The sequence below is a fragment of the Cygnus atratus genome, chromosome 9 (assembly GCF_013377495.2).
Source record: "Cygnus atratus isolate AKBS03 ecotype Queensland, Australia chromosome 9, CAtr_DNAZoo_HiC_assembly, whole genome shotgun sequence".
Lineage (NCBI taxonomy): Eukaryota > Metazoa > Chordata > Aves > Anseriformes > Anatidae > Cygnus > Cygnus atratus.
Window position 1 is genome coordinate 15174183 of NC_066370.1, and position 19418 is coordinate 15193600.

The window sequence follows — 19418 nt, forward strand, 5'->3', positions numbered from 1 at the left end:
CTAGGTGTTGGGCAACTCCTGCCTGCAAAGAAACACCCCATAGCCCCTGGCATCAAACTGTCCCCTAAGAATCTGGCAATGCTGTCCTGAGCAGAAGAGGAGCCAAAAGACCACCTCACAAGCAAAGGGCTACATTTGTGACACAGTACTTACTCTCTAGTTTCCAGCGTGACGATGATGAGGATTGGGCGACGGTTCATCCCTCCTACGCAGCTACTGTTACACATGAAGTTGTACAAGACTGTTGTGAACTCTGTACCAACCTGGATGAGACAGAGGGGATGAGCAGAAGAGATGGTGGATGGAAAGCTCTGCTTTTTGCAAGCTGTCCCTCTGAAAATCCTTTCCACTCCCATGGCTGTGCTACAACCAGGCTATCATGAAGTTTTCCCCACCACAAGACTTCCTTAAATAAAACTGAAGAACTCAGTCTCTCAGGGAATGAAGAGGTGTTTAAAATACCATTTCTGATAAAGAGGAATTCAACGTGATGAGGATAGTGCAAGCGCATGACCTTGTCTCCTTTGACTGCTGTTAAAACCCCAACCTTTTCACATGCCAGGATGCCCCCACCCTGAGCTCACAACATACCTGAGGTGGCTCATATGGGACCAGCACGCTCTGTCTCCCAGTGATGGGGTCTTCTACGTACTGGGCATGGCTGTTCCCTTCCACCCTGATCAGGTGGCTGGGAGGCGCAATCTGCCCTGCAAGGACAAGGAGACAAAAACAAGACACTGTTTGGTGATGCAGGCTCAAGTGCAGGGCAGCAGGATCTTCCAACCAAGGGGAACCCCCATGCCTGGTCTCAGAGGTCTATCACAGCACATGTGCCTCCCAGCCCTTAAAGCATTTATTTCCAAGGTTCCAACTGCCAGATGAAGACAATGTAGACTTCCTCAAGCTCACACTGGATACCTGTGAGCAAACTTTAACATGGATTTCCCAAGATCTCTAACTAAACAAACCCAAACGTCAACTGAATGGCAGCTCACAACAGCTCTTCCAGCAGATAACTGGATTTTTGCAGCATCTGAAAGCCTTCTCCTCCCCACCCCCAAAGTGTACATGAAACCAATTCCTTTGGGTCTCAACTCCTAGTTCTTTCCAAACAGTTAACCCTCTTCTGTTCCTGCCCATCGCTATCAATCCTAAGGAGTTTAAAAAGACTGAAGCAGCAAAACAAATTGCTTTAACTAATGGTCAGCTTGAAAAGTCATGCTTGCTTACAGCAGTAGAGGGCAAGGAACATGATCATCTTTGTTTGTAGGCCCCTTTCCAATAGTTCAAAAGTTTCCTTCCTGCAAATTTACTCTAGTGTTTCTACAACACGAATTCTGAAGAATGAAGCCTGTTTTGGGTTCATCTAAATGATTAGTTTTGTGTTTGAACTGTTTATTCCTTACTCAAAATACAGCATACTCAGAAGTATTTTTTTTCAAAATAATTCATAGTTTTAATTTCCGCCCCCCTTTAAAACTCTGTCACTTCACCAAGTATAAACTCAAAAAAAATCCAGTTCTGTTGGAAAAGCACTTTCTAACAGAAAAAACGTATTTCAAAAAAAACCGCCTCACTTCATGCTGATTTTCAGATCCCAAGTCCTTGCTTGTTTTGGGATTTGTTTAGCTGACTGCACTGTAACTAGCCAAGGGAGCTAGGCTCCCAAGACGTGCTGCTAACACTTTTTTTTTTTTTTTTACAGTAGGAGACGAATAATGCATGTAGAATAAAACAGATGCTCATCTGAACTTATGTGAACTTCAGCAGCCAAGGCAAAACGGAGCCCAGCCCATGAGTTTGCAGAAAATCCCAAGACATTTTCAAAACAGCTGCTACTTCACTAATATGAGAAGCAGCAAGTAAAAGATTAGAACATTAATACTGAACTGATAGTGTTAAGCGTACAGGAAGGTTGCCTGTGGCTGATGCAGGCACTTAATGCTATCCTACTAGAGATAAACAGCCCCTCTGTCTTTGAGGTGCGGATTAAGGACTGGAGATGTTATTGCATCCTGTTACTAGATCCCTGCCCCAGCGACATGGAAGCTCATTCCTGAGCACAAAAACAGCTGCTTCTCAAAGGAGCCCAAGCAGAGTGGGGAAAAGCTGCCAGAAGGGCACTGGCTGCCATGGGGACAGACATCCATCCAACCTGGGCAGGCATGAGGTTTATTTCTGTATTTTCTTCCCAAGTACGTGCTCACACAGGAATAGCTAAAGCATAGCACAAAGCTTCCTGTTAAGCACAACAGCAAAAAGCTACAAGAAACATCGCAAGGAGGTCTGCTGCCAGACTGGCAGCGACACTGCTGCAAAACTCCGTACTGGCCACTCAACACCCAAGCAGCTTTGCTGGCAGTCCTTCTACAAAGCATTGCCCTCCTTACCCTCGTTGAACTCCCGGCTCAGCTCGTGGTTTGGGCAGCGTTTGACCACTTCAGTGACGTGTTCAGCTTTCTTATAGACTGGCATAGCCCGGATGACGGCTCCCTGCGGCGGTGGGGTCAGCACTTTGATCTGAATGGGACATGTCTTGGCGATCTGGCAGTACAGCTTTTTCAGTTCAGTGGAGTACTGAATGGGGGAAAAGAGAAAGTCAGGACATTCAGCTAGAGGTGGAGACATGCCAGAGAGATGAAGACGGGTTTATGCACACAGCTGAATGTACCAGCTATTCCATAGGCATTGCATTTGTTCAGAGAAGAGCCACACAACCAGACAAGTGGCAAAACCAGACCTTTACTTGTTTTAGAATAGTGGAATGTAAGACTGACACCTAGTTTTCCCAAAGGCAAAAACATTCAGCATGAGCACTGCTATTATGTGATCAAATACAATCTTTATTTCTCTTGTGCATCCCTTGAAAGAGGGGTGTGTGCGCACATTACCCACCTAACAAAGCGGAAAACATTCTTTTCACAACAGCCTGTAATCCTGGAAAGGCTGAAAACCACATAATGTAAAGTGTTTCATCCTGTTTTGTAAGAAAAAAAACTCTTGTTTTTGAGAACAGTAAAAACAATGAGCCCTGGAAGTGAACAGTATTTGAAAGCAACACCCTGACCAACCTGAGAGTTGTGCCAGATCTGATATTTGCTTTTTTTTTTTTTTAAAAAAAAAGTCTCTCATACCTCTGCTGATCATCTCTATACCAGTATCCCCACTTTTAAACTCTGAGCACTGTATCCACAAAGCAGCAGGTGGAAAAATAAAAATATATCAAAGCTCTGAATAGTAAAACAACCCAAAAAGCTGGTCTACAATGGAACCCAATGGAACCTGGAGCACAATCCAGGAGTTGGCTTCAAAATGGAGGCAACCACCATCCTGGTGTGTGCAATAGACACCTGGAACAGAGCAAGAAGCTCCTATTCACTGTGCTAGTTCACAGAGCATATTAGGTTCCCTCTTCTAGGACATTCTGCTCCAGTGTGCTGGCACAGCATTTCCCTGAACTGTGTTCACATCTGGAAACCTTTACTCAGCAAAATGTCACGGCATGGGCTAAAGTCATTGGTTTCTTTTTTAAAAGCCCTCTCTGAAATACGAATATGCATTTAGCAGGAATAGTCATGGACACTTTGGGCACAGGTGGGTAGTGATAGGACAAGTAGGAACGGTTTTAAACTAAAAGGGAGATTTATATTAGAGGTTAGGAGGAAATTCTTCTCTCAGAGGGTGGTGAGGCACTGGAACAGTTTGCCCAGAGAAGTTGTGGATGCCCCATTCCCAGAGGTATTCAAGGCCAGGTTGGACGAGGCCCTGGGCAACCTGGCCCATGGCAGGGGGGTTGGAACTAGATGGGCTTTAAGGTCCCTTCCAAATCAAGCCATTCTGTGACCCTATGAAACCCTTAAGTGGTTCAGTATACCCCAACCCCAATCCATTCTTCTGAATGTCCCCGTAAAAGGGACTCTCCATCCCCCTCTGCTGATCCAAAATAAGGCAGTTTTTGCTGATACCTCACTACAGAGCCATTCATTATTTTTTTCTTGGTGTTCAGACACTTGCAAGTGCAGAGCTCTCCCAATAACTAAGCACGTAACCCACAGGAATTGCTGGCATCTCCCTACTTCCATCTCTTTGGTTCCTGCAGAGAAAGAAAAGTGAAAGCCCCAAGGTGGTTGTTTTATTGAAAACGTCTCCAGCAGCTGTGGCTGATACAGCCCTTGTCCCAACTGTTCAAACAGAGCACCAACAGGTTCATACAGGTCGAGAGCACAAGTTGGCCATCCACCCTGCTGGGATGGGAAGAGCTGGCGCATGCATGGGTGGGTGGTGGGTGACGTGGCAACAGAAGGATTAGCTAGCGATATTCAGAGATTATTTGCATTTCAAAGTGTACACATTGCTAACACAGGAAAACCAAAGCTGGGAGAGACACTGGGGAGGAGAGGGGGATTAAAAGTAAGACAGGCTGGTCCCTTCCCTGCTCGCTCAACGCCATCCTGCCACATGGCAGAGGAGATGCTACAGGTATTTAAGTCAAGGAAAAAAAAAAATCTCTAAAATGCAAAGGCCAAGTTGTGCAATGTATTTTATGTGCCTGCAGGCTAGAGATTAAGCCCACAAAGGATTTACCCAGCCCGCGGAAATGGGGAACATGCCAAACAATTACAAAAAAAAAGTTGCGAAACACATCTAGATGGTGATTTATATCAGACATCTTTTTAACCTGAAATTCCTTATTGTTTTTTAATTAAAAAGCAATTCCTTACTAAAGGTAAGAGTGAGCTCACTATGTTGTCTTTTCATCTCCTGAGTAGGAAAAGAATCACATTTGAAAGAGGAAGAAAGTTTAGAAAGCATACGTGGAAAGCCTGAAAAAGCCACCTAACTGCTTGGATGTCTTACTGTCACTGAAGTGTAAAGAAACCGTGCACCCAAACGCAGTGGGCTGAAATGAAAGCATAAATATGGAAGTGTGATGGCTTGGCAAGGGCACAGCACACACCAGGAGCAAACGTGTCTGGTGTCTACAAGCATTCAGAGAATTGAACAAATGGAAGGAGATACACCCCTCTCGTAAGCCATGGTCAGGGACCAGAAGTAGTGGTGTTGACTACAATTTTACATCTAATATCTTCACCAGCATTACAAAAGAGTGGGAAATCACTGCTTCTGGAAGGACAGGAGAGGTGCCCAACACCAGCAAAAACACACAGGCTCCAGGTCAAACAGCGTTACCGCTCTGCCAGCAAAGAAGGGGATCTGCTCCTCCTCCATCTGCCCTTCAGCAGCAACCAGCAGGGAAGCACAGGGTCTGCAGCTTAAATTTACAGACAGGAAACAGCCAAGGGCTAATGGGCTGCAAAGAACAGGCCTCTCCGATAACGGAAGAGAGGTACGTTCCCAAACCACAGGGCTTGCAAGCCTTCAGACCCCAGAGCTCTGGCTAACACCAACTTGAGCTAGGCACATCACAGGAGGGTGACCAGAAGGCCACCAAGCCTTGTGCTGCTCACCTCCACTTTGGGACACAGCTGGGCACTGGGAGGCAACCAGCAGCAACCCACACAGAAAGACAAGGCAGGAGGTGAGAAGCCACCTTTGTTACACAACTGCAGGAGGAGTTCATGTCTCCTGGGCGTTGCACAGGGCTTGGGGCTGTGGCACACTGCGACTTGGCAAGGACTCCACCTCTACCCCCAGCACAGCAGCCCACAAGCATGTAGTCCTCAAGAGGCCAGTCATTTAACACCAGTGTAAATCTGTCCATGGGGTACCTGCTGTCAGACAGTAAAGGGCTTGAGTTTCCCATCCTGCCAACTCTGCTGTGACCATGGGTAACCTGATGCCCAGTCATCTACTGGCATAAATAGATGCCAACAACTAGGTCACAGCAACTTGGTACTGGATCAGTGATAATCGCTATATCCACAGAGTAAGACAGGATATTGTATATAGATTTCAAAGCAAATAAGCATGAGAAAACCCCCGAGGCAGGAGTTGTCTGTGCATTCAGAGAATGCCTGCAAGCAGGGGACCCCAAAACACCCCACCTGGCAGGAGGTGACAGCCACCCTGCCCACCATTTTGCTACAGGAACTGACGGATGCTCACTGTATGGGGCATAAGAGCACAAGATCAGCAACTCCCAGCAAGGATCACGAGACTGAGATTCAGTATCTTTATGCCAGTAGTGGGGGAGGAGGGAGACGATCGTTCTTTGAAAGACACAGATGTCAGAAAAATCAAAGCAGAACCAACATTTTGTACTAATCCAGAGAGAATTGTCAAGAACTGAATTGCTCTCCATTGGTAACTTTCGGGTGTAAATACTTGAAATTAAGGCAGTTAACAAATCCAGAGTATGACTATTAACCAACAGACTTCTGTTACTTGCCTGAGTAGGGAAATTAATTAGAAGGAAAACTACTAAAAAGGAGCCTGACCTAAATCAACAAGCCTGTCATTTATGGAGATGACAGTCATTATGCAGCAGCAGGAAGAAAGGCTGTGCCAAAAGCCTGGGGAGCATGAACACCACTTCTACAAGACATACAGAGCAAAAAGTTATTTCAAAACAAAAGAACGGAGCCTGGCACCACATTATCCGCTCAGGAGAGGGGGGGGGGGAAAGGTTTGGCTCTGACTCTTCCTTGGGGTTCAATTGCTGCAAGTCATGCCCAAATAAGCAGACTTCAAGAGATTGCTACGAACAACAGTGAATTTAGCTTTTTGCTTAATAATATCTTTCCTTTTAAAACAAGAAAACATTCCAGCGCCTGCAGCCCTGCCCTCCCCACCTGCCTGTGCAGACATACTGTATTACCCACTCTTGGCACCCCGGCTGGTAATTCAGTATCACAATGCACACACGCCAGCTACCATCAGGCAACACCTGTCTGATTTTTCAGCAAGCCCCTTCTCTGGAAGGTGTGTCAAAGGGTTTAAGGGAGAAAACAAAACACACTTCACTTTTCAAATAGAGAATTTTCACTACAACGACAGACGTCTCCTGGAAGTGAGTGCTTTGTGCAACACAAACTGAAATGGCTTTTCACTGAGCATTCAATTCCCCTGCAAAACTCTGATGTAGAAAAATCCCCCAAACACTGCTTTGGAAATCTACCTCTAGAATCTGTCTTACCATCTGATCTAGCCAAGGGATTACAGCCCCTAAGTCTTTAAAAGGAGTGGGGTTCAAGCATCTCTGCAAAGGCTGACGAATGTCAACTTGAAGGTGATCCCAGAGGCTGGCTTACGGTGTGACAGCCCTGAGCCCCTTCTGCTCAGATCAACGGGTCTTTCAAATCTCTTGCAAACTTCTTTCAAGAAGTCACGTTTTAGTTCAACTCAGTTAAACACTAGAGTCATTTTACCTGACATTTTCAAAGCCTCAAAGCCATCGGACAGCTGTGATTTCTCCACTAACAAACTAGCTTGAAGAAAGGAAAAAAGAATGGGTTAGAAGAACAAGAAAGCAACATTTACTTATGCTGACATATTCACAGATGAGAACAAAGAGCCATGAAAAACAGAAAATAACCTAAGTCAGGGCAAGGTTAATTAATTTAGGATAAAACAAAAAAGGAATAGGGAAAAAAAGTACCTTTTAGGAAGAAAGAACAGTATTTATGCATATACCTTAAATATTTTGTTTTGACAAACCTTTTCATTCACAGAAATTGTTGGGAGTTGGGGGGGCGGTATGTGTGCACATTCACGCTTGTAGGAGAAGATTTGTGTTCACAACACACTCAGCAGGGAAGTCCCCTGGGAGCTTTCCCAGGAGCACTGCGGACGCTGACATCTCCTGCCAGATATAACCCTCAGTTCAGCAGAACCTTCACCCCATCACTTGCTAGCTCTTGTTGCGGCTCTGAGGTCCTCCATCTCACCAGGCTCCAGAGAGCAGCAGTTTGCTGCTGGCAGATGTAGCAGGCATTCAAACCACGGACACAACAAACGGGTTCCACAGTCAGCCTCATGTGCCTCCAGACCCTTTATGTTCAGGTTAGCATCACGGCAGCTAGAAGCACCTGTGAGCAATCCCCACCCGAGTACAAAACCACCGTGCAACAACTGGGGAGGACTGCAGCAGGAGGGGATGCTGACAGCACCAGGAGCTCTCTGAAGACATTTACCAAATTTCTCTGCTGCAGGCGAAGGAAATAAATAACCCTCATTTTCCCCTTGGGGAGGGGCAGAGCCTCACCCACGAGAGACTGCCTTCGCAGAGGCAAACTTCACCTTCCCCTTGAGCTCCTCTGCCCCTTCCCTGGCCCTGCCACTGCATGGCCCGCGCCTCGCCAGGCGCGCACGAATTGTGCTGATGAGCTATTAAAATCCTTCCTCCGAGCGCTTTTCCCCAGGAGCCGCAGCCAAAGGCCGCCTGTTGCCACCTGTCAGTCCTGGGGATTAATTACCTGCGCCGGGCTGGGAGCGGCACATTCCTCCCCAGCCTCGCCCTGCGAGATGTTGACATCAGGCAGGTGGGCCCCGCGTCCCCCGGCCAGCAGCACAGAGGGGACGGCGGGGGGGGGACACGATCCACGAGCTCGGTGGGGACAGGCAGCGGCTGTGCTACAGAAAACATAGAAAACTGGGAGAAGAGGTGTCAAGGAGCATGTCAGTGCAGCTCTGTGCTGCCCCAGGGCACGCTGTGCACCCAGCGCTGGACTGGACACTGAGGGCGGCTTGGAAGCCTTAGTTAAAAAAAATTATAATATCTTTGTTGACCTGCTTAGGTAAATGGGAACAGGGAGGGGTGGCTGGGAGGAGGAGGATGGAGAAACATAGCCTCCGGATGAGGATACAGCAGGATGGTGCCTGGCACCCCTCCTGCGGGCAGAGGTTTGGGAGAAGCACAGCTGGGGGAAGGCACCATGGTGGAGCCTGCACGTGGATGGGATGAGGGACCAGAGCAGAAAACCCCCTGCAGGAGATTTAAGGGTGGGAAGGGGCACATGGAAACAGGTCTGGAAGAAGAGTTGAACACTGCTTCCAAGGAGCTCTGCCACAAGGGTGGTGAGTAACTGTCCCCTGTGAAACCCAGCTGCAAGGCTGGGCCCTGACCCAGTCTGGTACCTGCACCTCTGGCAGGAGGCTGCTCTGCCCCGGCCCCCTGCACCACAGATATATAACAAAAGGAGAAAGGCCCAGATAACTCCCTTCTGGTTGATGCAGAGCTGCTTTCCCAATCCCAGCAGCTGTGCCTGACCACCTATTTGCCTTGGCAGAGAGAGCCAGCTCCTCACTCACCCCTCCAGTTTTCTCCACACTGCACTCACATCCAGCCCCCCATTACCATCCAGCAAATACCTCCCCTAGCAACACACCACTCCTGGAAGAAACTGATGAAGTAGGCTGAGAAAATCATTCATGGCATCATTGACAAGTGATCACGCTGTAGATAACCTCTGAAATTCCCCAAAATGTTCAGTTTGGAGTATCAGCTAAACTCTCACACCATTATGTAAAGTAGACCACTCATTCATGTGACTACTTCAGCATCTCACTTCAGGTTCCCCAGAGATTTTCATGCAAAATTACCTTGATCAGGATGTATTCTCTGCTTTAAGAATATTTCTACCTAAAAACACCATCAAAACCACAACAGAAATAAATACTGATATTATTCTCTATTGCTCTGTGAAACAGTTGTAAATTTGAAAGCTTGATGGCTTTTGCATTTCGTTTTCACATCTACAGCTTTACTTCACCAACAAGTGAAGACCTCTCAAGGTTTGGCTTGAAGGCTTTTTTAAATAAAAAACAATGAACTGAAAAGTATCCTATTTCAAGCGAAAGAGCCCTGATAGGAAACTACAGATGCAAGTTGGAAATCTTGTGCCTGTCTTTTGATACAAAGCAATGGTTATAAAGGAAGTCTTTATGACTGGATTTTATTAGAGTTCTTTCTTTGCTACTTCTATAACTTTTTAAATTAATTTTTTAAAACCAAACCCGTAATACTGTAGTGAAATGACCTATCTGACGTACCCAGCTCACACTCTGCTTGCGTATCGTATCCAGTTTCTCAGCCTGTTTCTAAACTGAAACTTTAGCTGGACCAAATAAGTTTCAGAGGCTAATAATGTCTAGTAATTTGCATTTCCGATAGGCTACTTCACACAGGAAGTTCTGCAAGTGAGGTGAAATCATGAAACGAAAGAATTCATAGTGAGCATGCTGAAAGACAAACGAGCACCAATGCCATACACCCTTCTCTACAGAAGTAAGTGCTCAGTGACTGGGGGATCCCACATTACAAAATGCACAGGAATTTCCACACTGGATAAAATAGCTTCCACAAGGACAACTTATATTATTACCCAAAAACAGAGGTACAGTCATACCTTTCTGCAAAAAGAAGTTTACATGTATATAAAAAAACCACCCAAGAATTATGCCGACAGTGGCAAAGCTGCTCTAATGCAATGTAACAGGACAAAGCAACTGTGCTGTACAAACTTACCAGGCTTTCAACACTGCACCGATTCCCACAGGATCAGAGCGTCTCCCAGCGTGCTATTCCGCACATCCCTGTGATGCTACATTCACAGGCTCTGCCAATTAACTGAGAACAATACAGCCAATTTACAGGCCACCAATAAAACATTACATCTGTTATACCTCATTCTTTGAGGGATGTTTCTCTAGGATCATTTTGTAAATAAGTTCTCCCATGGGGTCTCATGTTGCATTGCTATACTTAAAGCATTATTTTTCTTCTGTTTTTTGAGGCATGGGGCTGGACACAAGCTCTTTTTATTCTGTTCTACTCTTAGCCTCTCAAGCTGATGTCTTTACACCTCCTGGTGACTTCTGTACTACAAGTACAAAACAGCATAAGCAGTCTGGCTATTAAACGAGATGTTAACAAACATACAGGGTAGAAAGCTCGCTCTCAGGTGGCCTAAACTCACTTAAAGATTAACATGTTAACATTTGGCAGAGTGAGTGAACAAAGATGGGCTAAAGAATTAGTTCGATTGGAATTGAAAAGCATCAGCTTCAATTGAAAAAAGAAGAAAGCCAATAAAGCCTGACCACAAGATTTTAGTCGTTAACAGAGCTCCTTCTGCACTCACTGTAACAACTTAATTGCATCTCTTCCCTCCTTTCGCAGCTCCGCCATCCTCAGGGACACTCAGCTGCTTCACATCCTCCTTGCAGGAGGGGCAAATGAAGTGCTATGCTGTGATACCAGGATTTGCATCTATACAACACATACACCTGCTTGCAAGTAATGCAAGCAACTGTACATATATATGGCCATGTGTTTGTTTACATAAAACTTTAAGCTGATCAGCATACCACCACATATCACACCAGCTAGAGGCTGTAATGGTGACATACCCAGCAACAGGCCTTCCAGGTAATTCTACTCATTATATCAGAAATGATTCAAAGCTGAAGCTGAAAACTCAGAAGTGATTTAACAAAAACCTCACCATATGCTTAACTTTTGGCAGTGCTGTTAACCACTGCCTCCTAAGCAGGTCTATGTCTATATAGGAACATTCGTGAAGCTGAACCAAGACTTAAAGGTCTTAGTCAAGTTTTTTTTTTAATAAAGGACTCCAGAAAACAACTGGAAAGAGCATATCCAGGCTCCCCACAGCAAACCCACCCCACCATATACCACTGCTGAATCATATGCACATCAGCCTCAAACACTGAGCACCAGAACCCGTTCTGCTCATGGACTGCTTTAAGTAAACTTGAAGTAAATCCCAGGCTGGCCATTCCAAACCTCCTCCTAGTTTGGAGTGGGGGATTAAACCTTCTTATAACCATCTGTCTCAGGTTTGGCCAAAGAGGAAAGCTGCTGTTTGCTTCCTTTTAGACTCCCAGATCTCACTCATATCACGTCTACATGTTTCAGCACATTCCATCCTACCAGACAAACTCCAAAACCCTCTAACCAGCCAGAAGAAATGTTGTCTGGAGTAATCAGACACCAGCTTTCAGTGCATCTCCCAGTCACTTTTGTCCTCTGCTGAAAGAGAAAGGGTGAGGAACACAGTCATGAGGAGGGAAGAACAACAGCTGAACATACATGTTGTCCCTATTGACTCTTTCTGTACATTAAGGTTGGAAAAGGCCTCCAAGGCCTTTCTGGTCCAACCATCCCCTTACTACCAATGCTTAAGCAAGCAGCAAATGACAAAGCAAAAGCCCTGAAGCTCTCCAAACTAAGCCTGGTTCCACCAACACAGATCAGCTGCAAGAGCCCTATATAAGCAGATCAAGCCTTGCAGCCCTCTACAGAGTACGCTTATACTTTGGGTCCTCAGCAAAAGCACCTCAGCATGGCATACAGCCACAGGTTCAAACAACTCCACACCAAGCTGAAGATCAAGGGGGTGAAGCAGCGTACAAGGAAATTTCAGACTGAAGAACTAACTCTAATGCACTTATTAGTTCCCTCATCTGCAAATAAGGGGATTTCATAGGTATCCCAGCAGAAGGTAAACAAGTCGTTAGTACAATATCTGTTACAGCAGAGGGAAACCAAGCTGGATGAGAGAACAAGTGAAAAAAATACTGAAGTTGTTCTGACAGCATAGTCTTTTCAATCAGCAACAGCCCAAGCCTGCAATTTTCACAGTCAGGCCCAGAGGTATCAGGCACCCTGCCACACAATGTACCAGCCATTCAACACCCTGCAAAGCAGGACACTTTGCTAAATGGTGACAGATTTCCACCCAAATTCTGGCTCATGCCAAAGGGCTGACCTACTTGCAAAATACTACAGGGTCAGCACGTTACAGAGGAAAGAGTTAGTGTGTCAAACACGGACCCATTATCCCAGCTGGGGCACTGACAGGCTCAGGAGAAATGCAACTCATCTTTGCAAACCTTCATCCTGATGGGTAGCTACAAGAGAGAAAACTCAAATGACTCAAAGCTGAAACCAGGTTTACTGCCTTCTGACCTCTCATACTGCATACTTCCTCTAGATACATTTTCTTTCCCTTACACTTTTTCTTGACTTCAGCTCTAGATTCAATGCGCTCTACTTAGAGACTTAGAGAACAAGTAACCCCTGAAGAAGTTCACATAGGCAGTGTGATTCAATGGAAGCAACAGATGCTAGATTTACTTCAAAAGAGAGATGTTTTCAGCAACGTTCATGCAGAAAAAAGCTGACAGGTCTGGCTGAGCAATTCTATCTCCTCAGACAGTGAATCACACCTTCAGATCCCGAACTTGCGCATGAGACAGCTCAGAGCTATCCCAAGATGGCTCTCTAGCTCTTTTCTTCATCCAACGTTTGTCTTAAAACCCAAATCAGACAGAGCCAATGAGAGCTCTGGGACACCACAGACCAGACAAAAAATGGAAATGGATACATCTGAGACCATCCCCTGGGAAACATGGTTCTTAATACCTGTAGTAGAATCCACAGCCAAACACGAGGTCTTTCCTGAGCACAGAGCAAGATACTCTCTGCTTCTACAGCGGACTGAGCAGTTAGAACAGTTCAATGACTGCAGGTATTCTACTGACTAGGGTGGGCATGCCTCCCTCAATGTCATGCTGTGACCACCTGCAGAAGTGCTCCCTCACTAGCTCCTGGGTGGGGGATCTGGCTACCACACCCCACAGAGCAGGGCTGATAGCCAGCCAGCATGCTGAGGGTCTCAACTGCAAACATTAAAGGATGGAATAAGAGGCTACCTCTAAAGCCAATTTGTGTTCTTGAAAGTGATTTAACAGCTCTGATGAAGAAAGGTGATCCCCTTTTTCCCCTATTTACTGCCCTTTTCCCCCCCGGTTTATTCCACTGGAGGGAAAGTACAGATATTTCTCCACTCCATCCTTCTAATAAACCGAAGTATTAATCACACCTATGGGAGGCGATGGGAGGAAAGAAAGTATTAAATCTGACAGGCTCTCAAATCAGCAATGCCAGTGAAATGCATCATTAAGGTGAGCAATTTTCCTGTTTACTTCATAGGCTCTGACCCCCCCCAGTTCTCTCCCCCCCCACCCCCCATTCCTCCCCGCCTAAGATGTGGGCAGGACCCATCAAGGCAAAGCTTGGAAGCAAGCAGCAGCGTCCCCAATTTCTACATAAATGCTGCAGGCCAAAGAGCAAAGGCAAGTTCCAACTGAGCCCTTGACAGTAATCAAGCACTGCGGCGCCTCTGGTCTTGTCTTGTGCATACCTTGCAAGTAGCATCATGTCTTCCCGCTGAGATTTCACTGGCAGCGCACACAAGTGCCTTGTTCCTTGGCTTCTATTTCAGAAAAAAGAAAGTCCTGAACACATACACACCCCTGCTTTTCTACTTTGAGGTAGAGCATTTTCTTCTAAATCCTCGGCACATTGTAGGGCAGCCCTTTCAGAACACATTTGTGAATTTACAAGAGATCTCCTCTGTTCCTTTGCAGAAAGGCTAGGGTGAGTCCCTTGCCAAAAAGGCATTGAGTTTTCTCTGTTAACATCCAGGAAACTTTCCTGAGTCAGATCTTATTACTTTTGAAACAAGGTACAGGTACCAGCAAGTCTCTTCCATGATAACAGCCAGGGCCTGTCCCATTTCCTGATCACATTACACTCAATTTCCAGAATTACATCTATGCAAATATTGTTCTCCTGCTTGCAGAGCAGTTCATTGATAATTAAAACAAAAAGCCAGCAAAGCTTTTCTGGCCAGGACAGACAAGGTGGTGAGCAACGCAACAAACTAGCGCACAGATAATAAACAGGGCCAACTTTTCTTCCTCCATGTGAAGACGGTCTGATTAAGACCCTCTCCTCCTCCTAAAGGACAGGAAATCCAAGCTGAACCTAAACCATTTCTACAGAGTCTTCTGTTTTCTGGATATGCCAATCTTACAAGGCCATATTCTTGTTCTGAGTCACAGAGAAAACAAGGATTGGGAAAGACCAAAAAAAGTCACACCTAACTCAGTTTTGCTGAGAACATTAAAAAAGCATGTAACTGTCTCAGATCTACGTTAGATCAATAAACCATGACAGCAGCTCCAGCATACTCAGGATGAATACTGACTAAATCACACCTTTACACCTCTTATTCATACAATTAAGTTTGGGGATGAACGGCAAGAAAAATCAGACGAGAATACAGTCACAAGCTATTTATGACCATTTGCAGGGTTCTGGGATCTGCATTTCATCCAGGCCCTCCTCTCTCCCAGCCCTCTCCTTCCATACCCGATGACCTAACTAAGCACAGTCCTCCAGTCAACTGATGTGGTTTCTCTTGAGCCTGCTTTCAAAGTCAAGACATGACTCAGCAAGGTGTTTAAGCAGATGCCTACCTTTAAGGATGGGAGCAGCCTTGCTGACTCCAACAGAACCCCATAGATTTCACAGGGAATATTCACGTGCTAGAGGTTATGCACTCCCTCAAGTGCCTTACTGAACTGGGACCTCAATTTTCCTACGTACCGTGGGAAATGGTTTGTCAAGAACCACACCGAGGAACATAGTGTCACTGCTGCAGCCATCCAGATGTCCCCAGCTCCAGAACGCTGCACCTCAGCCCCAGGCAGCTGGCGAGTGAGGTTAACGCTGTGGCATCTTCTCTGCTAGGAAGATCAACGAGCCCATCCCAGGCTTGGGGTATTCCTCCAGCTTTTTCTTGCCAGCAGCCCTGAAGCTACGCAACTGCAGTGGCTATGGGAAGACAGCCGTTCTGCAGAGCAACATGCACACAGGGAGGAAGAGTTTACAATGAGCGTAGGAAATGTTACTAGCTGTCCTTCTTCTAAAAGGAAATCACAGCCTTCTGTTTTGCATCTCATACCTCCAAAAGGAGGGAAAACTACATCCCAGTTGACATGCAAGCCAAAGAAAGAGATGCAGTAACAGTCTGCATGAGAAACGGAAGGCTTCAGCACAGCATAGACGAAATGTTCTGGTAGATTCTTTGGTTATTTTTATAATTTCAGCAAGAATGCACAAGTGCATAAAGCAAGCTTGCATGGATGCCCTTTGAAGGCAAATCTACAAGCCTGCTAGGTAAACTCGACAGGAATAATCTCCCAAATACTATGTGACAGTTACAGATCTATAAGTTATTGGAAATAGATTATGGCAAGTTGTTTGTCAATACCTAGCAATTGATTTCATTTAGTAACTGAAAGATAATCATGTCATCTGCATGACCTAACTAAAAACATAACAGCAATGACTGCTGATTTAGATGCAAATCCTCATGACCACAGTCTGAAGATGGCTTTCCAAGAAAACACCAGACAGCTCTTTGTCCGTGCAGACTTCACTACACCTGCACCGTTTCATTTGAAAGCAGCAGGTTCTGAAGACCCCAAGACACAGACGTTTTGTGAGAAGACCTCTCATTCAAAGCAAGACTGCTTTCCCAAACAAAAGGACAGTCTTTATTACTGGATAACAAAGAGAACAGGAACAGTTCCCTGGGAAACATCATTTTAAAGTCAGATTTCCTAACTAACCACACCCAATTAGTAAGTGATGCCATATTTTTGAGTAATTTTGGAATCCCAGCAGATTTTTCACTAGTTGAAATTCTGCAATTCCCTCAATTTCTCCCCACCTCCCCACTCCCACCCTCCCAGAAAACAACTTCGACACCCTTGAAATCTTAAATAGGTTGACGACGACTAGAGGCTAACTCCTTCCCTCCCTAAAAAGGGATAAAACAAAATGGAGCAAAACAAGACGGAGTTTCAACATCAGAGCAAGTTATTGGCTCACGCTGTCCGGCACTCCCGTTTTCCTTACGGCTCATACATGATGCATAAGAGAAAGGCGCAAAGCCTCCCCGGACAGAATGTGCTGTTGCTCTGCACAATGCTGCACAGATGAATTACTACCCTTGCAGAAAGGCAGCTCTGAGGTAGCTGTCGTGAATCTCTTGAGCTGGCACCACTGCAAGTGCTATTAAGGACAAGACTTAGGAACTGCCCCTTAGCAGCTCTGAACTTAATGCTATCCAAGCTAGAAGACTGGGGGTGAGGGTTGGACCCAACACTAGCAAGCTATTTGCAATAGAAGGGTAGCCTGTTGGTGTCACGATGATTTTCAAACAAAGCAGGGCCTTTTTACCAGCAGGAGCAGATCCACGACAGCTAACTCTCCCCTCAGAATTTTACCAGCTACTGCTGTGCAGAGGAAGACGCCGTTAAACCACGAGCACAACCCAGACGACTTGCCATCCACCAACTTCACAGCTGAACAACAGAAAAGAGTCCACAGGGGAAAAAAGTATTTAGATCTACAGTTGCAGATGGCAACCCTAGTAACAAGTAACCCATAGAACAAGGGATATGACAAAACACTATGAGGATGCAACTCTGCTATTGCCATGATGGCCAGGATCATCACTAACTCAGGCAGCATACAAAACCTCTCTGCTCAAGGCACTGGGGGAGAAGTAATCCCAGTTTTACAAAGCTTGGAGGTGACAGATAGACCCAATCCAGAGGGAAACACTTGGGAAGGAGCAACCTGACAAGGGAGAAGCCCTAGTCACAGCACAACAGCTACCTGACCTGGGAGGACAATAAATGATAGAGGCCCAGCTAGACTGTAACTGTTGCCGCATATTTCTTATTTAAATGCAATTTGTTTAATCTCAAGTCGGATTCAACCATCAAAGGCTCTCTTCTGTAGCACACTGACAGTTCACTCTAAATCTCTGCACCTTTAATCCTTTAATTAGCCAACAAAAATGCGATCTCAACTCTTTCCCCAACCTTAGCTAATTTTCTGCATGGAGCTTCCAACTCCTGTAGGTTACAGGTTTTAGCTGCTCATGTAGCCAAGGGGAAAAAACAAAACAGCCCTCACCCCGTTCCCACACAGGCTGATGTATGTTCCTCTCCATGCTGCCTTTCAAGGAGCTTGCTCTTCAGAGAAGTCCTTTGCAAAAGCAAGGGGGACCCATTTTCACTTTGCCCTAGTGGGCTAGGAGACCTAATTACATCATGAAATCCAGAGACAGAGCAAGCAGAGATTTTGATGTGTAGCATGGGGGCTGGAAGAACCCAGGGACAGGGCAGTGCTTACGCAGGAACAGGATAAAACCCAAGAGTTAACACAACATTTGAGTAAGACAGCATCATTCCTGCCATATAGCTTTAGCCACCTCCCTTGATGATTTTGGGTTGGGAGCCCCAAAGTAAGCAAGCCAACCCCTGGACAGCCAACTGCTTTGGAGGCTCTGTCTGAATGAAGATTTCTGCAGAGATGAGCTCCGCTACTGCTCAAAAGGAAGACCGCATGAGTCACCAGCACATCAGGAAAGAGCCCCATTGAGGCAATTTGAGCTCCATTCAGGCAGCTTGAATTACACATCAGGCTTTTCCTGCAATCCAGCAGAACAAACTCAACCCCGCTCCCCTCTGAAGAATGAGATGAGCAGCTAAAATCCTCTTAGCTGAAGCCCTAAGCATTGGGTGTGAGGTACAGTGTTCTCCTGAATACAAACCTAAAGGCTTCCCAAGGTCAAGATGCTCCCTACAGAGCATGGCAAAAGCAACCAGTGCTTGCTCACAGCCTGCTAAAGGCATGCCCATAGCACAGCTGCTGCAATGGCTGGCTTGACACATGCTAACTCCGTGTGTGACACACTGGGGAAAGGGCTTTAGACACCGCAAAGCTCTCTCTGCACAGCCCCCAGACTGGCATGCCCAAATTGCATCATGCCAGGGGTAACAAACCCAGCCTGTTGCTGCAGCACTACCCAGACACTGCTTTTCTTCCTGTAGCTGCAGCCTGGCAAGTCCACACAGCGTTGCATGAAGCCTAAGGCTCGCCCCAGGCTGGGTGTCCACCTGCTGGACATGGACAAGCCACAGGAGGCTGTGCTGGTGGCCAACCAGGGAGTACAGGTGAACGACAGCACAGAGGCACCAGGGAGTTGACAAACGCATGCAAATGCAGGGGTGAGTGTATCCTCACTCTGACGAGCAAATGCACAGTGGAAAAGCCCTGTCTACATCAAAGGTAGAGGACAGGCAATTCTACATCTTGCACTTCCTTAATCTGCTTGTGCACTAGGTCCTTGAAGAGCATTAGCACACGACCATAGGTGCCTTGCTTCAGCAAGCACTTTTGGCAACAACATTCAGTGCTAGGCAAGAAAAAAAAATCTGGAGTTCACACTTCTCATTCTAGTTGGAAAACTCCTTCATTTGCAGCCTGCTGATGCTAAGCACTGCCAGAACGCTACCCAGGTAGTCTAACAACTCTGGCCATGCAGAACAGAGTGCTTTAAATGCCCATCTCCTCCGGCAGGAGTTTAGAGGCAGTACGTTCACATTCTCTACCATACTCAAGTCCAAATCAGTCCCTCCAGCTCCCTAGCAAGGGATCCAGCCCACATGATACGGAGAAAGATCTGACCAACAGCTGCTGCACCCCACTGACAGCAGACCCCATAGTCAGTGTCTACAAAACTCACATTAGCTGTATGCACAAGCTATGGCTGCATGCACATCTC

General features: G+C 46.1%; 1 protein-coding gene across 2 annotated transcripts in view; it reads right to left on the reverse strand.

Annotated features, from left to right (window-relative positions):
• The window catches only part of TP63 (tumor protein p63), a 293066-nt gene that overhangs the window by 17293 nt on the left and 256355 nt on the right, over window positions 1-19418 (reverse strand). For both annotated transcript variants that reach the window (XM_035544952.1, XM_035544953.1), the window contains 3 exons: window positions 2391-2577; window positions 592-707; window positions 154-263 (listed from right to left, as the gene is read on the reverse strand). In XM_035544952.1, the coding sequence (XP_035400845.1) occupies window positions 154-263; window positions 592-707; window positions 2391-2577 (413 nt within the window). The remainder of the gene's footprint in view (window positions 1-153; window positions 264-591; window positions 708-2390; window positions 2578-19418) is intronic.